At 70.1% G+C, this 17,072-nt stretch overlaps 1 protein-coding gene across 1 annotated transcript in view; it reads right to left on the bottom strand.

Annotated features, from left to right (window-relative positions):
- Nucleotides 1-1,681: 1,681 nt before the first annotated feature.
- Nucleotides 1,682-17,072, bottom strand: part of LOC140406725 (histone-lysine N-methyltransferase SETD1A-like) — a gene marked incomplete at its 3' end in the record, with an annotated part of 94,167 nt that continues 78,776 nt past the window's right edge. Inside the window, exon 7 of the mRNA XM_072494674.1 lies at nt 1,682-1,845. Within this exon, the coding sequence (XP_072350775.1) occupies nt 1,682-1,845 (164 nt within the window). The remainder of the gene's footprint in view (nt 1,846-17,072) is intronic.

The following is a 17,072-nucleotide window of genomic DNA, read 5'->3' on the forward strand; positions in this document are numbered from 1 at the left end:
AGAACGGAGTTTGGAGAGACAGCGAGAACGGAGTTTGGAGAGACAGCGAGAACGGAGTTTGGAGAGACAGCGAGAACGGAGTTTGGAGAGACAGCGAGAACGGAGTTTGGAGAGACAGCGAGAACGGAGTTTGGAGAGACAGCGAGAACGGAGTTTGGAGAGACAGCGAGAACGGAGTTTGGAGAGACAGCGAGAACGGAGTTTGGAGAGACAGCGAGAACGGAGTTTGGAGAGACAGCGAGAACGGAGTTTGGAGAGACAGCGAGAACGGAGTTTGGAGAGACAGCGAGAACGGAGTTTGGAGAGACAGCGAGAACGGAGTTTGGAGAGACAGCGAGAACGGAGTTTGGAGAGACAGCGAGAACGGAGTTTGGAGAGACAGCGAGAACGGAGTTTGGAGAGACAGCGAGAACGGAGTTTGGAGAGACAGCGAGAACGGAGTTTGGAGAGACAGCGAGAACGGAGTTTGGAGAGACAGCGAGAACGGAGTTTGGAGAGACAGCGAGAACGGAGTTTGGAGAGACAGCGAGAACGGAGTTTGGAGAGACAGCGAGAACGGAGTTTGGAGAGACAGCGAGAACGGAGTTTGGAGAGACAGCGAGAACGGAGTTTGGAGAGACAGCGAGAACGGAGTTTGGAGAGACAGCGAGAACGGAGTTTGGAGAGACAGCGAGAACGGAGTTTGGAGAGACAGCGAGAACGGAGTTTGAGAGACAGCGAGAACGGAGTTTGGAGAGACAGCGAGAACGGAGTTTGGAGAGACAGCGAGAACGGAGTTTGGAGAGACAGCGAGAACGGAGTTTGGAGAGACAGCGAGAACGGAGTTTGGAGAGACAGCGAGAACGGAGTTTGGAGAGACAGCGAGAACGGAGTTGGAGAGACAGCGAGAACGGAGTTTGGAGAGACAGCGAGGAGTTTGGAGACACAGCGAGGAGTTTGGAGAGACAGCGAGGAGTTTGGAGAGACAGCGAGGAGTTTGGAGAGACAGCGAGGAGTTTGGAGAGACAGCGAGGAGTTTGGAGAGACAGCGAGGAGTTTGGAGAGACAGCGAGGAGTTTGGAGAGACAGCGAGGAGTTTGGAGAGACAGCGAGGAGTTTGGAGAGACAGCGAGGAGTTTGGAGAGACAGCGAGGAGTTTGGAGAGACAGCGAGGAGTTTGGAGAGACAGCGAGGAGTTTGGAGAGACAGCGAGGAGTTTGGAGAGACAGCGAGGAGTTTGGAGAGACAGCGAGGAGTTTGGAGAGACAGCGAGGAATTTGGAGAGACAGCGAGGAATTTGGAGAGACAGCGAGGAATTTGGAGAGACAGCGAGGAATTTGGAGAGACAGCGAGGAGTTTGGAGAGACAGCGAGGAGTTTGGAGAGACAGCGAGGAGTTTGGAGAGACAGCGAGGAGTTTGGAGAGACAGCGAGGAGTTTGGAGAGACAGCGAGGAGTTTGGAGAGACAGCGAGGAGTTTGGAGAGACAGCGAGGAGTTTGGAGAGACAGCGAGGAGTTTGGAGAGACAGCGAGGAGTTTGGAGAGACAGCGAGGAGTTTGGAGAGACAGCGAGGAGTTTGGAGAGACAGTGAGGAGTTTGGAGAGACAGAGCAGAGTTTGGAGAGACAGAGTGGAGTTTGGAGAGACAGCGAAGAGTTTGGAGAGACAGAGTGGAGGAGCAAAGTGTGCTGAATACACCTACATGTGTGTTGAGTGCCTCTCGTGCAGTAACTGGAACTCGGAGATACATGTCTTTCTCTAACTTGCTAATTTTGTAGTAGCCCTCACTGCGGGCACTGCCAGTAAGATGCTCCCTCATTCCATCCTCTGATCGTTTCCTCCTCTTGGGACTGGGAATATTGGTTAGTGACAACATGTTAAGGAAAATAGAAACGTCCTCCAACAGAGGCAACCGATTATTCAGAATGCTATTCTCGACGAGCACCCTTTGTAACCATCAGCTCAGCAAGCATACCCACCAACCCGCTCCCTCCAACCCCTACCCAAAAATCACCATCCTGTTCCAAACCCAGTTCCACAACTCTCTGTAACCGCCTCCAATCCTCCCTATCTTTAACCTCCTGCAGCCCCTACAACCCTCCCTCTCTCCCTCGCTGTAACGTCCTGCAGCCCCTACAACCCTCCCTATCTCTGTAACCTCCTCCAGCCCCTACAACCCTCCCCATCTCTGTAACCTCCTCCAGCCCCTACAACCCTCCCTATCTCTGTAACCTCCCCCAGCACCTACAACCCTCCCTATCTCTGTAACCGCCTCCAACCCTCCCTAACTCTGTAACCGCCTCCTGCCCCTACAACCCTCCCTATCTCTGTAACCTCCCCCAGCATCTACAACCCTCCCTATCTCTGTACTTAAGCGCTTAAGGAGGTGGCTCTAGAAAGAGTGGATGGATTGGTGGTCATCTTCCAGGATTCTATAGACTCTGGAACTATCCCTGCAGATTGGAGGGTAGCTAATGTAACTCCACTATTAAAAAAGGGAGGTAGAGAGAAACAGGGAATTATAGATCAGTCAGCCTGACGCCGGCAGTGGGGAAAATTCTAGAACCATTCTCAAGATTTTATAGCAGAGCGTTTGGAAAACAGTGGCAGGATCGGACAGAATCAGCACAGATTGATGAAGGGGAAATCATGCTTGACAAATCGGCTGGAATTCTTCGAGGTTGGGGCGGTACGGTGGCGCAGTGGTTAGCACTGCTGCCTCACGGCGCTGAGTCCCCAATCCAGGCCCAGGGTCATTGCCCATGTGGAGTTTGCACATTCTCCCGTGTTTGTGTGGGTCTCACCCCCACAACCCAAAGATGTGCAGGGTAGGTGGATTGGCCACGCTAAATTGCCCCTTATTTGGAAAAAATTGGGTGCGCTTTTATATTAAAAATAAATGATTTGCGGATGTAACCAGTAGAGGTGACGAGGGGGAGCCAGTGGGTGTAGTATATTTGGACTTTCAGAGAGCGTTTGATAAAGACCTGCACTTGGGGGAAGGGAATCAAAGGACATGGGGGGAAAGCGGGATTAGGCTCTTGAGTTGGATGATTAGCCATTATAATAATGAATGGCTGAGCGGGCTCTAAGGGTCGAATGGACCCCCCCCCCCCCCCGGCTTTACTAGTTTCTTTGTAACCCTCTCCAGCCCCACAATCCTCCCTATCCCTGTAACCTCCTCCAGCCCCTACAACCCTCCCTATCTCAGTAACCTCCTCCAGCCCCTACAACCTTCCCTATCTCTGTAACCTCCTCCAGCCCCTACAACCCTCCCCATCTCTGTAACCTCCTCCAGCCTCTACAACCCTATCCCTGTAACCTCCTCCAGCCCCTACAACCTTCCCTATCCCTGTAACCTCCTCCAGCCCCTACAACCCTATCCCTGTAACCTCCTCCACCCCTCCCTATCTCTGTAACCTCCTCCACCCCTACAACCCTCCCTATCTCTGTAACCTCCTCCAGTCTGTACAACCCTCCCTATCTCTGAAACCTCCTCCAGTCCCGACAACCCTCCCTATCGCTGTAGCCTCCACCAGCCCCTACCATCCAGCCCCAACCACCATCCCTATCTCTGTAAACCCCTCCAGCCCCTACAAGTCTCGAACCTCTTCCTATCCCTCAGACGACTCTAAGACGTGGGAACAGAAGGAGGCCATTCGGCCCATCTAGCCAGCTCCGCCATTCAAAGCGATCATGGATGATCTGCTAATTCTCAACTCCACTTTCCTGCCGTATCCCTTAACCCTCGATTCGCTCAATGATTAAAAATCTGTCTATCTCAGCCTTGAACATGCTTCACCCGCCCTCTCCAGCTCTCTACGGAGCAAAGTCCACAGATTCACTCCCCTCGGAGAGAAGATATTCTTCCTCATCCCCGTCTCAAACCGGGCTACCCGCTAAATCGGAGATGGGATGTTCCTTCTGTCACCTGCCACTTGCCAGCCTGAGGCGGGATATTGTGCGGGCCTTGTTGAACGCATTTGTTTGTGGATGATGCTGAGCGAGTGAATGCTCATCGACCTCCACGTGCCAGGTCACTTGACAGGCAGTTCAGCCAATCAGCTTGCTGCAGGCCTGGGCGCACACATACTGACCTTTTCGGCAAAGCCCCCCCACTTTACCATACCGCTGGAGCTCAGTGCCATTTCAGACAGCACTGCATCAGCTCCAATTAACCATTTTGATAACTATTGTCAGGGCTGGGGGAGGGTCAGGGCTGGGGGAGGGCCAGGGCTGGGGAGGGTCAGGGCTGGGGGAGGGTCAGGGCTGGGGGAGGGTCAGGGCTGGGGAGGGTCAGGGCTGGGGGAGGGTCAGGGCTGGGGGAGGGTCAGGGCTGGGGGAGGGTCAGGGCTGGGGGAGGGTCAGGGCGCCGGAGGGTCAGGGCGCCGGAGGGTCAGGGCGCCGGAGGGTCAGGGCGCCGGAGGGTCAGGGCGCCGGAGGGTCAGGGCGCCGGAGGGTCAGGGCGCCGGAGGGTCAGGGCGCCGGAGGGTCAGGGCGCCGGAGGGTCAGGGCGCCGGAGGGTCAGGGCGCCGGAGGGTCAGGGCGCCGGAGGGTCAGGGCGCCGGAGGGTCAGGGCGCCGGAGGGTCAGGGCGCCGGAGGGTCAGGGCGCCGGAGGGTCAGGGCGCCGGAGGGTCAGGGCGCCGGAGGGTCAGGGCGCCGGAGGGTCAGGGCGCCGGAGGGTCAGGGCGCCGGAGGGTCAGGGCGCCGGAGGGTCAGGGCGCCGGAGGGTCAGGGCGCCGGAGGGTCAGGGCGCCGGAGGGTCAGGGCGCCGGAGGGTCAGGGCGCCGGAGGGTCAGGGCGCCGGAGGGTCAGGGCGCCGGAGGGTCAGGGCGCCGGAGGGTCAGGGCGCCGGAGGGTCAGGGCGCCGGAGGGTCAGGGCGCCGGAGGGTCAGGGCGCCGGAGGGTCAGGGCGCCGGAGGGTCAGGGCGCCGGAGGGTCAGGGCGCCGGAGGGTCAGGGCGCCGGAGGGTCAGGGCGCCGGAGGGTCAGGGCGCCGGAGGGTCAGGGCGCCGGAGGGTCAGGGCGCCGGAGGGTCAGGGCGCCGGAGGGTCAGGGCGCCGGAGGGTCAGGGCGCCGGAGGGTCAGGGCGCCGGAGGGTCAGGGCGCCGGAGGGTCAGGGCGCCGGAGGGTCAGGGCGCCGGAGGGTCAGGGCGCCGGAGGGTCAGGGCGCCGGAGGGTCAGGGCGCCGGAGGGTCAGGGCGCCGGAGGGTCAGGGCGCCGGAGGGTCAGGGCGCCGGAGGGTCAGGGCGCCGGAGGGTCAGGGCGCCGGAGGGTCAGGGCGCCGGAGGGTCAGGGCGCCGGAGGGTCAGGGCGCCGGAGGGTCAGGGCGCCGGAGGGTCAGGGCGCCGGAGGGTCAGGGCGCCGGAGGGTCAGGGCGCCGGAGGGTCAGGGCGCCGGAGGGTCAGGGCGCCGGAGGGTCAGGGCGCCGGAGGGTCAGGGCGCCGGAGGGTCAGGGCGCCGGAGGGTCAGGGCGCCGGAGGGTCAGGGCGCCGGAGGGTCAGGGCGCCGGAGGGTCAGGGCGCCGGAGGGTCAGGGCGCCGGAGGGTCAGGGCGCCGGAGGGTCAGGGCGCCGGAGGGTCAGGGCGCCGGAGGGTCAGGGCGCCGGAGGGTCAGGGCGCCGGAGGGTCAGGGCGCCGGAGGGTCAGGGCGCCGGAGGGTCAGGGCGCCGGAGGGTCAGGGCGCCGGAGGGTCAGGGCGCCGGAGGGTCAGGGCGCCGGAGGGTCAGGGCGCCGGAGGGTCAGGGCGCCGGAGGGTCAGGGCGCGGAGGGTCAGGGCGCCGGAGGGTCAGGGCGCCAGTGGGTCAGGGCTGTGGGAGGGCCGCACAGCCGGAGGGTCGGGGTTGGGGGAGGGTCAGGGCTGGGGGAGGGCCGCAGAGCCGGAGGGTCAGGGTTGGGGGAGGGCCGCACAGACAGAGGGTCAGGTTTGGGGGAGGGCCGCACAGACAGAGGGTCAGGGCTGGGGGAGGGCCGCACAGCTGGAGGGTCGGGGTTGGGGGAGGGTCAGGGCTGGGGGAGGGCCGCAGAGCCGGAGGGTCAGGGTTGGGGAGGGCCGCAGAGACGGAGGGTCAGGGTTGGGGAGTGCCGCACAGACAGAGGGTCAGGGTTGGGGGAGGGCCGCACAGACAGAGGGTCAGGGTTGGGGGAGGGCCGCACAGACAGAGGGTCAGGGCTGGGGGAGGGTCAGGGCTGGGGGAGGGTCAGGGCTGTGGGAGGGTCAGGGCTGTGGGAGGGTCAGGGCTGTGGGAGGGTCAGGGCTGGGGGAGGGCCGCAGAGCCGGAGGGTCAGGGCTGTGGGAGGGTCAGGGCTGGGGGAGGGCCGCAGAGCCGGAGGGTCAGGGCTGGGGGAGGGCCGCACAGACGGAGGGTCAGGGCTGGGGGGGAGGGCCGCACAGACGGAGGGTCAGGGTTGGGGGAGGGCCGCACAGACAGAGGGTCAGGGCTGGGGGAGGGCCGCACAGACAGAGGGTCAGGGCTGGGGGAGGGTCAGGGCTGGGGGAGGGCCGCAGAGCCGGAGGGTCAGGGCTGTGGGAGGGTCAGGGCTGGGGGAGGGCCGCAGAGCCGGAGGGTCAGGGCTGGGGGAGGGCCGCACAGACAGAGGGCCAGGGTTGGGGAGGGCCAGGGTTGGGGGAGGGCCAGGGCGGGGGGAGGGCCAGGGCGGGGGGAGGGCCAGGGCGGGGGGAGGGCCAGGGCGGGGGGAGGGCCAGGGCGGGGGGAGGGCCAGGGCGGGGGGAGGGCCAGGGCGGGGGGAGGGCCAGGGCGGGGGGAGGGCCAGGGCGGGGGGAGGGCCAGGGCGGGGGGAGGGCCAGGGCGGGGGGAGAGGGCCAGGGCGGGGGGAGGGCCAGGGCGGGGGGAGGGCCAGGGCGGGGGAGGGCCAGGGCGGGGGGAGGGCCAGGGCGGGGGGAGGGCCAGGGCGGGGGGAGGGTCAGGGCGGGGGGAGGGTCAGGGCGGGGGGAGGGTCAGGGCGGGGGGAGGGTCAGGGCGGGGGGAGGGTCAGGGCGGGGGGAGGGTCAGGGCGGGGGGAGGGTCAGGGCGGGGGGAGGGTCAGGGCGGGGGGAGGGTCAGGGCGGGGGGAGGGTCAGGGCGGGGGGAGGGACAGGGCGGGGGGAGGGTCAGGGCGGGGGGAGGGTCAGGGCGGGGGGAGGGTCAGGGCGGGGGAGGGTCAGGGCGGGGGGAGGGTCAGGGCGGGGGGAGGGTCAGGGCGGGGGGAGGGTCAGGGCGGGGGGAGGGGGTCAGGGCGGGGGGAGGGGGTCAGGGCGGGGGGAGGGGGTCAGGGCGGGGGGAGGGGGTCAGGGCGGGGGGAGGGGGTCAGGGCGGGGGGAGGGGGTCAGGGCGCCGGAGGGGGTCAGGGCGCCGGAGGGGGTCAGGGCGCCGGAGGGGGTCAGGGCGCCGGAGGGGGTCAGGGCGCCGGAGGGGGTCAGGGCGGGGGGGGGGGTCAGGGCGCCGGAGGGTCAGGGCGCCGGAGGGTCAGGGCGCCGGAGGGTCAGGGCGCCGGAGGGTCAGGGCGCCGGAGGGTCAGGGCGCCGGAGGGTCAGGGCGCCGGAGGGTCAGGGCGCCGGAGGGTCAGGGCGCCGGAGGGTCAGGGCGCCGGAGGGTCAGGGCGCCGGAGGGTCAGGGCGCCGGAGGGTCAGGGCGCCGGAGGGTCAGGGCGCCGGAGGGTCAGGGCGCCGGAGGGTCAGGGCGCCGGAGGGTCAGGGCGCCGGAGGGTCAGGGCGCCGGAGGGTCAGGGCGCCGGAGGGTCAGGGCGCCGGAGGGTCAGGGCGCCGGAGGGTCAGGGCGCCGGAGGGTCAGGGCGCCGGAGGGTCAGGGCGCCGGAGGGTCAGGGCGCCGGAGGGTCAGGGCGCCGGAGGGTCAGGGCGCCGGAGGTCAGGGCGCCGGTGGGTCAGGGCGCCGGTGGGTCAGGGCGCCGGTGGGTCAGGGCGCCGGAGGGTCAGGGCGCCGGAGGGTCAGGGCGCCGGAGGGTCAGGGCGCCGGTGGGTCAGGGCTGTGGGAGGGCCGCACAGCTGGAGGGTCGGGGTTGGGGGAGGGTCAGGGCTGGGGGAGGGCCGCAGAGCCGGAGGGTCAGGGTTGGGGAGGGCCGCACAGACAGAGGGTCAGGGTTGGGGGAGGGCCGCACAGACAGAGGGTCAGGGCTGGGGAGGGCCGCACAGCTGGAGGGTCGGGGTTGGGGAGGGTCAGGGCTGGGGGAGGGCCGCAGAGCCGGAGGGTCAGGGTTGGGGGAGGGCCGCACAGACGGAGGGTCAGGGTTGGGGGAGGGCCGCACAGACAGAGGGTCAGGGTTGGGGGAGGGCCGCACTGACAGAGGGTCAGTGTTGGGGGAGGGCCGCACAGACAGAGGGTCAGGGCTGGGGGAGGGTCAGGGCTGTGGGAGGGTCAGGGCTGGGGGAGGGCCGCAGAGCCGGAGGGTCAGGGCTGTGGGAGGGTCAGGGCTGGGGGAGGGCCGCAGAGCCGGAGGGTCAGGGCTGGGGGAGGGTCAGGGCTGGGGGAGGGCCGCAGAGCCGGAGGGTCAGGGCTGGGGGAGGGCCGCAGAGCCGGAGGGTCAGGGCTGGGGGAGGGCCGCAGAGCCGGAGGGTCAGGGCTGGGGGAGGGCCGCAGAGCCGGAGGGTCAGGGCTGGGGGAGGGCCGCAGAGCCGGAGGGTCAGGGCTGGGGGAGGGCCGCAGAGCCGGAGGGTCAGGGCTGGGGGAGGGCCGCAGAGCCGGAGGGTCAGGGCTGGGGGAGGGCCGCAGAGCCGGAGGGTCAGGGCTGGGGGAGGGCCGCAGAGCCGGAGGGTCAGGGCTGGGGGAGGGCCGCAGAGCCGGAGGGTCAGGGTTGGGGGAGGGCCGCAGAGCCGGAGGGTCAGGGTTGGGGGAGGGCCGCACAGACGGAGGGTCAGGGTTGGGGGAGGGCCGCACAGACGGAGGGTCAGGGTTGGGGGAGGGCCGCACAGACGGAGGGTCAGGGTTGGGGGAGGGCCGCACAGACGGAGGGTCAGGGCTGTGGGAGGGCCGGACAGCCGGAGGGTCAGGGCTGGGGGAGGGTCAGGGTGCCGGAGGAGGGTTGGGGCAGAGGGAGGGCCGCACAGCCGGAGGGTCAGGGTTGGGGGAGTGCCGCACAGCCTGAGGGTCAGGGCTGGGGGAGGGCCGCACAGCCGGAGGGTCAGGGCTGGGGGAGGGCCGCACAGCCGGAGGGTCAGGGCTGGGGGAGGGCCGCACAGCCGGAGGGTCAGGGCTGGGGGAGGGTCAGGGTGCTGGAGGGTCAGGGCTGGGGGAGGGCCGCACTGCCGGAGGGTCAGGGCTGTGGGAGGGTCAGGGTGCTGGAGGGTCAGGGCTGGGGGAGGGCCGCACTGCCGGAGGGTCAGGGCTGTGGGAGGGTCAGGGCGCCGGAGGGTCAGGGCGCCGGAGGGTCAGGGCGCCGGAGGGTCAGGGCGCCGGAGGGTCAGGGCGCCGGAGGGTCAGGGCGCCGGAGGGTCAGGGCGCCGGAGGGTCAGGGCGCCGGAGGGTCAGGGCGCCGGAGGGTCAGGGCGCCGGAGGGTCAGGGCGCCGGAAGGTCAGGGCGCCGGAGGGTCAGGGCGCCGGAGGGTCAGGGCGCCGGAGGGTCAGGGCGCCGGAGGGTCAGGGCGCCGGAGGGTCAGGGCGCCGGAGGGTCAGGGCGCCGGAGGGTCAGGGCGCCGGAGGGTCAGGGCGCCGGAGGGTCAGGGCGCCGGAGGGTCAGGGCGCCGGAGGGTCAGGGCGCCGGAGGGTCAGGGCGCCGGAGGGTCAGGGCGCCGGAGGGTCAGGGCGCCGGAGGGTCAGGGCGCCGGAGGGTCAGGGCGCCGGAGGGTCAGGGCGCCGGAGGGTCAGGGCGCCGGAGGGTCAGGGCGCCGGAGGGTCAGGGCGCCGGAGGGTCAGGGCGCCGGAGGGTCAGGGCGCCGGAGGGTCAGGGCGCCGGAGGGTCAGGGCGCCGGAGGGTCAGGGCGCCGGAGGGTCAGGGCGCCGGAGGGTCAGGGCGCCGGAGGGTCAGGGCGCCGGAGGGTCAGGGCGCCGGAGGGTCAGGGCGCCGGAGGGTCAGGGCGCCGGAGGGTCAGGGCGCCGGAGGGTCAGGGCGCCGGAGGGTCAGGGCGCCGGAGGGTCAGGGCGCCGGAGGGTCAGGGCGCCGGAGGGTCAGGGCGCCGGAGGGTCAGGGCGCCGGAGGGTCAGGGCGCCGGAGGGTCAGGGCGCCGGAGGGTCAGGGCGCCGGAGGGTCAGGGCGCCGGAGGGTCAGGGCGCCGGAGGGTCAGGGCGCCGGAGGGTCAGGGCGCCGGAGGGTCAGGGCGCCGGAGGGTCAGGGCGCCGGAGGGTCAGGGCGCCGGAGGGTCAGGGCGCCGGAGGGTCAGGGCGCCGGAGGGTCAGGGCGCCGGAGGGTCAGGGCGCCGGAGGGTCAGGGCGCCGGAGGGTCAGGGCGCCGGAGGGTCAGGGCGCCGGAGGGTCAGGGCGCCGGAGGGTCAGGGCGCCGGAGGGTCAGGGCGCCGGAGGGTCAGGGCGCCGGAGGGTCAGGGCGCCGGTGGGTCAGGGCGCCGGTGGGTCAGGGCTGTGGGAGGGCCGCACAGCCGGAGGGTCGGGGTTGGGGGAGGGTCAGGGCTGGGGGAGGGCCGCAGAGCCGGAGGGTCAGGGTTGGGGGAGGGCCGCACAGACAGAGGGTCAGGTTTGGGGGAGGGCCGCACAGACAGAGGGTCAGGGCTGGGGGAGGGCCGCACAGCTGGAGGGTCGGGGTTGGGGGAGGGTCAGGGCTGGGGGAGGGCCGCAGAGCCGGAGGGTCAGGGTTGGGGGAGGGCCGCACAGACGGAGGGTCAGGGTTGGGGAGTGCCGCACAGACAGAGGGTCAGGGTTGGGGGAGGGCCGCACAGACAGAGGGTCAGGGTTGGGGGAGGGCCGCACAGACAGAGGGTCAGGGCTGGGGGAGGGTCAGGGCTGTGGGAGGGTCAGGGCTGGGGGAGGGCCGCAGAGCCGGAGGGTCAGGGCTGTGGGAGGGTCAGGGCTGGGGGAGGGCCGCAGAGCCGGAGGGTCAGGGCTGGGGGAGGGCCGCACAGACGGAGGGTCAGGGCTGGGGGAGGGCCGCACAGACAGAGGGTCAGGGTTGGGGGAGGGCCGCACAGACAGAGGGTCAGGGCTGGGGGAGGGCCGCAGAGCCGGAGGGTCAGGGCTGTGGGAGGGTCAGGGCTGTGGGAGGGTCAGGGCTGGGGGAGGGCCGCAGAGCCGGAGGGTCAGGGCTGGGGGAGGGCCGCACAGACAGAGGGCCAGGGTTGGGGGAGGGCCGCACAGACAGAGGGCCAGGGCTGGGGGAGGGCCAGGGCGGGGGGAGGGCCAGGGCGGGGGGAGGGCCAGGGCGGGGGGAGGGCCAGGGCGGGGGGGAGGGCCAGGGCGGGGGGAGGGCCAGGGCGGGGGGAGGGCCAGGGCGGGGGGAGGGCCAGGGCGGGGGGAGGGCCAGGGCGGGGGGAGGGCCAGGGCGGGGGGAGGGCCAGGGCGGGGGGAGGGCCAGGGCGGGGGGAGGGCCAGGGCGGGGGGAGGGCCAGGGCGGGGGGAGGGCCAGGGCGGGGGGAGGGCCAGGGCGGGGGGAGGGCCAGGGCGGGGGGAGGGCCAGGGCGGGGGGAGGGTCAGGGCGGGGGGAGGGTCAGGGCGGGGGGAGGGTCAGGGCGGGGGGAGGGTCAGGGCGGTGGGAGGGTCAGGGCGCCGGAGGGTCAGGGCGCCGGAGGGTCAGGGCGCCGGAGGGTCAGGGCGCCGGAGGGTCAGGGCGGGGGGGAGGGTCAGGGCGCCGGAGGGTCAGGGCGCCGGAGGGTCAGGGCGCCGGAGGGTCAGGGCGCCGGAGGGTCAGGGCGCCGGAGGGTCAGGGCGCCGGAGGGTCAGGGCGCCGGAGGGTCAGGGCGCCGGAGGGTCAGGGCGCCGGAGGGTCAGGGCGCCGGAGGGTCAGGGCGCCGGAGGGTCAGGGCGCCGGAGGGTCAGGGCGCCGGAGGGTCAGGGCGCCGGAGGGTCAGGGCGCCGGAGGGTCAGGGCGCCGGTGGGTCAGGGCTGTGGGAGGGCCGCACAGCTGGAGGGTCGGGGTTGGGGGAGGGTCAGGGCTGGGGGAGGGCCGCACAGACAGAGGGTCAGGGTTGGGGGAGGGCCGCACAGCTGGAGGGTCGGGGTTGGGGGAGGGTCAGGGCTGGGGGAGGGCCGCAGAGCCGGAGGGTCAGGGTTGGGGGAGGGCCGCACAGACGGAGGGTCAGGGTTGGGGGAGGGTCAGGGCTGGGGGAGGGCCGCAGAGCCGGAGGGTCAGGGTTGGGGGAGGGCCGCACAGACGGAGGGTCAGGGTTGGGGGAGGGCCGCACAGACAGAGGGTCAGGGTTGGGGAGGGCCGCACAGACAGAGGGTCAGTGTTGGGGGAGGGCCGCACAGACAGAGGGTCAGGGCTGGGGGAGGGTCAGGGCTGTGGGAGGGTCAGGGCTGGGGGAGGGCCGCAGAGCCGGAGGGTCAGGGCTGTGGGAGGGTCAGGGCTGGGGGAGGGCCGCAGAGCCGGAGGGTCAGGGCTGGGGGAGGGCCGCAGAGCCGGAGGGTCAGGGCTGGGGGAGGGCCGCAGAGCCGGAGGGTCAGGGCTGGGGGAGGGCCGCAGAGCCGGAGGGTCAGGGCTGGGGGAGGGCCGCAGAGCCGGAGGGTCAGGGCTGGGGGAGGGCCGGAGGGTCAGGGTTGGGGGAGGGCCGCACAGACGGAGGGTCAGGGTTGGGGGAGGGCCGCACAGACGGAGGGTCAGGGCTGTGGGAGGGCCGGACAGCCGGAGGGTCAGGGCTGGGGGAGGGTCAGGGTGCCGGAGGAGGGTTGGGGCAGAGGGAGGGCCGCACAGCCGGAGGGTCAGGGTTGGGGGAGTGCCGCACAGCCTGAGGGTCAGGGCTGGGGGAGGGCCGCACAGCCGGAGGGTCAGGGCTGGGGGAGGGCCGCACAGCCGGAGGGTCAGGGCTGTGGGAGGGTCAGGGTGCTGGAGGGTCAGGGCTGGGGGAGGGCCGCACTGCCGGAGGGTCAGGGCTGTGGGAGGGTCAGGGTGCCGGAGGGTCAGGGCTGGGGGAGGGCCGCACAGACGGAGAGTCCTGGCTGGGGGAGGGCCGCAGTGCCGGAGGGTCAGGGCAGGGGAGGGCCGCAGATGCGGAGGGTCAGGGCTGGGGGAGGGCCGCACAACCGGAAGGTCAGGGCTATGGGAGGGCCGCACAGCCGGAGGGTCAGGGCTGGGGAAGGATCAGGGTGCCGGAGGGTCAGGGCAGAGGGAGGGCCGCGCAGCCGGAGGGTCAGGGTTGGGGGAGGGCCGCACAGCCTGAGGGTCAGGGCTGGGGGAGGGCCGCACAGCCGGAGGGTCAGGGCTGTGGGAGGGACACAGTGCCGGAGGGTCAGTGCTGAGGGAGCACCGCACTGTCGGGGGGTCAGTACTGAGGGAGCACCGCACTGTCGGGGGGTCAGTACTGAGGGAGCTCCGCACTGTCGGAGGGTCAGTACTGAGGGAGCGCCACACTGTCAGAGGGTCACTACTGAGGGAGCACCGCACTGTCGGGGGGTCAGTACTGAGGGAGTGCCGCATTGCCGGAGGGTCAGTACTGAGGGAGCGCCGCACTATCAGAGGGTCAGTACTGAGGGAGTGCCGCACTGTCGGAGGGTCAGTACTGAGGGAATGCCGCACTATCGGATGGTCAGTGCTGAGGGAGCGCCGCACTGTCAGAGGGTCAGTACTGAGGGAGCGCTGCACTGTCGGATGGTCAGTGCTGAGGGAGCGCCGCACTGTCAGAGGGTTAGTACTGAGGGAGCGCCGCACTGTCGGAGGGTCAGTACTGAGGGAGTGCCGCACTGTCGGATGGTCAGTGCTGAGGGAGCGCCGCACTGTCGGAGGGTCAGTACTGAGGGAGCGCTGCACTGTCGGAGGGTCAGTACTGAGGGAGCGCCGCACTGTCAGAGGGTCAGTACTGAGGGAGCGCTGCACTGTCGGATGGTCAGTGCTGAGGGAGCGCCGCACTGTCGGATGGTCAGTGCTGAGGGAGCGCTGCACTGTCGGATGGTCAGGGCTGAGGGAGCGCGGCACTGTTGGAGGGTGAGGCCTGTCTGAGCGTCAGGGCTGAGGGAGCGCCACACTGTCAGAGGGTCAGTACTGAGGGAGCGCCGCACTGTCAGAGGGTCAGGGCTGAGGGATCGCTGCAGTGACAGAGGGAGCGGCTCAAGGTCAGAGAGTCGGTACTGAGGGAGCACCACACCGACTGAGGGTCAGGGCTGAGGGAGGGCCGCACTGCCGGATGGTCAGGGCTGTGGGAGGGCAGCACAGACTGAGGGTCAAGGCTCGGGGAGGGCTGCACAGCCGGAGGGTCAGGGCTCGGGGAGGGCCACACAGCCGGAGGGTCAGGGCTCGGGGAGGGCTGGACAGCCAGAGGGTCAGGGCTGTGGGAGGGTCAGGGTGCCTGAGGGTCAGGGCTGGGGGAGAGCCGTACTGTCGGAGGGTCAGGGCTGAGGGAGCGCCGCACTGTCTGAGGGTCAGGGCTGAGGGAGCGCCGCACTGTCTGAGGGTCAGGGCTGAGGGAGCGCCGCACTGTCTGAGGGTCAGGACCGAGGGAGCAGCGCACTGTCTGAGGGTCAGGGCTGAGGGAGCGCCGCACTGTCCGAGGGTCAGGGCTGAGGGAGCGCCGCACTGTCGGAGGGTCAGTACTGAGGGAACACCTCATTGTCGGAGGGTCAGTACGGAGGGAGCGCCGCACTGTCGGATGGTCAGGGCTGAGGGAGCGCCGCACTGCCGGAGGGTCAGTACGGAGGCAGCGCCGCACTGTCTGAGGGTCAGGGCTGAGGGAACCCCGCACTGTCTGAGGGTCAGGCTGAGGGAGCCCCACACTGTCGGAGGGTCAGTACTGAGGGAGTGCTGCACTCACGGGGGGGGGGGGGGGGGGGGCACAGGGCTGAGGGAGCGCCGCACTGTCAGAGGGTCAGGGCTGAGGGAGCGCTTCACTGTCTGAGGGTCAGGACTGAGGGAGCGCCGCACGGTCTGAGGGTCAGTACTGAGGGAGCGCCGCACGGTCTGAGGGTCAGTACTGAGGGAGCGCCGCACGGTCTGAGGGTCAGGGCTCGGGGAGGCTCGCGGTGCTGGAGGGTCAGTACGGAGGGAGCGCCGCACTGCCGGAGGGTCAGGGCACGGGGAGGGCTGCACAGCCGGAGGGTCAGGGCTCGGGGAGGGCTGCACATCCGGAGGGTCAGGGCTGTGGGAGGATCACGGTGTCGGAGGGTCAGGGCTGGGGGAGGGCCGCAGTGCCGGAGGGTCAGGGCTGGGGGAGGGCCGCACAGACGGAGGGTCAGGGCTCGGGGAGGGCTGCACAGCCGGAGGGTCAGGGCTCGGTGAGGGCCACACAGCCGGAGGGTCAGGGCTGGGGGACGGCTGCACTGCCGGATGGTCAGGGCTGGGGGAGGGCCGCAGTGCCGGAGGGTCAGGGCTGGGGGAGGGCCACACAGCCGGAGGGTCAGGGCTGGGGGAGGGCCGCACAGCCGGAGGGTCAGGGCTGGGGGAGGGCCGCACAGCCTGAGGGTCAGGGCTGGGGGAGCGCGGCACTGTCTGAGAGTCAGGGCTGTGGGAGAGCCGCACTGTCGGAGGATCAGGGCTGAGGGAGCGCCGCACTGTCGGAGGGTCAGGGCTGAGGGAGTGCCGCACTGTCGGAGGGTCAGTACTGAGGGAGCACCGCACTGTCGGGGGGTCAGTACTGAGGGAGTGCCGCACTGTCGGAGGGTCAATACTGAGGGAGTACCGCATTGCCGGAGGGTCAGGGCTGAGGGAGCACCGCACTGTCAGAGGGTCAGGGCTGAGGGAGCGCCGCACTGTCTGAGGGTCAGTACTGAGGGAGCGCTGCACTGACTGAGGGTCAGGGCTGAGGGAGCGGCGCACGGTCAGAGGGTCAGGGCTGAGGGAGCGCCGCACTGTCGTAGGGTCAGGGCTCGGGGAGGCTCGCGGTGCTGGAGGGTCAGTACTGAGGGAGCGCCGCACTGCCGGAGGGTCAGGGCTGTGGGAGGGCTGCACAGCCGGAGGGTCAGGGCTGGGGGAGGGCCACACAGCTGGAGGGTCAGGGCTCGGGGAGGGCCGCACAGCCGGAGGGTCAGGGCTCGGGGAGGGCCACTCAGCTGGAGGGTCAGGGCTCGGGGAGGGCTGCACAGCCAGAGGGTCAGGGCTGGGGGAGGGTCAGGGTGCCGGAGGGTCAGGGCTGTGGGAGGGCCGCACAGCCGGACTGTCAGGGCTGTGGGAGGATCACGGTGTCGGAGGGTCAGGGCAGAGGGAGGGCCGCACAGCCGGAGGGTCACGGCTCGGGGAGGGCTGCACAGGTAAGGGTCAGTGCTCGGGGAGGGCCACACAGCCGGAGGGTCAGGGCTGGGGGAGGGCCGCACTGCCGGATGGTCAGGGCTGGAGAAAGGCCGCACAGCCAGAAGGTCAGGGCTGGGGGAGGGCCGCATAGCCAGAGGGTCAGGGCTGTGGGAGGGTCAGGGTGCCAGTGGGTGAGGGCTGTGGGAGGGTCAGGGTGCCGGAGGGTCAGGGCTGGGGGAGGGCCGCACAGCCGGAGGGTCAGGGTGCCGGAGGGTCAGGGCAGGGGTGGGCCGAACAGACGGAGGGTCAGGGCTGGGGGAGGGCCGCACAGCCGGACGGTCAGGGCTGGGGGAGGGCCGCAGAGCCGGAGGGTCAGGGCTGGGGAAGTGCTGCACAGCCTGAGGGTCAGTGCTGAGGGAGCGACGCACTGTCGGATGGTCAGGGCTCAGGGAGCGCCGCACTGTCTGAGGTTCAGGGCTCAGGGAGCCCCGCACTGTTGGAGGGTCAGTACTGAGGGAGCACCGCACTGTCTGAGGGTCAGGACTGAGAGAACGCCACACTGTCTGAGGGTCAGGGCTCAGGGAGCGCCGCACTGTCTGAGGTTCAGGGCTCAGGGAGCCCCGCACTGTTGGAGGGTCAGTACTGAGGGAGCCCCGCACTGTCTGAGGGTCATTACTGAGGGAGTGCCGCACTGTTTGAGGGTCAGGGCTGAGGGAGCGCCGCACTGTCGGATGGTCAGTGCTGAGGGAGAGCCGCACTGTCAGAGGGTCAGGGCTGAGGGAACACCACACTGTTGGAGGGTCAGTACTGAGGGAGCAGCGCACT

This window comes from Scyliorhinus torazame, unplaced genomic scaffold (assembly GCF_047496885.1).
Source record: "Scyliorhinus torazame isolate Kashiwa2021f unplaced genomic scaffold, sScyTor2.1 scaffold_807, whole genome shotgun sequence".
Classification (NCBI taxonomy): Eukaryota; Metazoa; Chordata; class Chondrichthyes; order Carcharhiniformes; family Scyliorhinidae; genus Scyliorhinus; species Scyliorhinus torazame.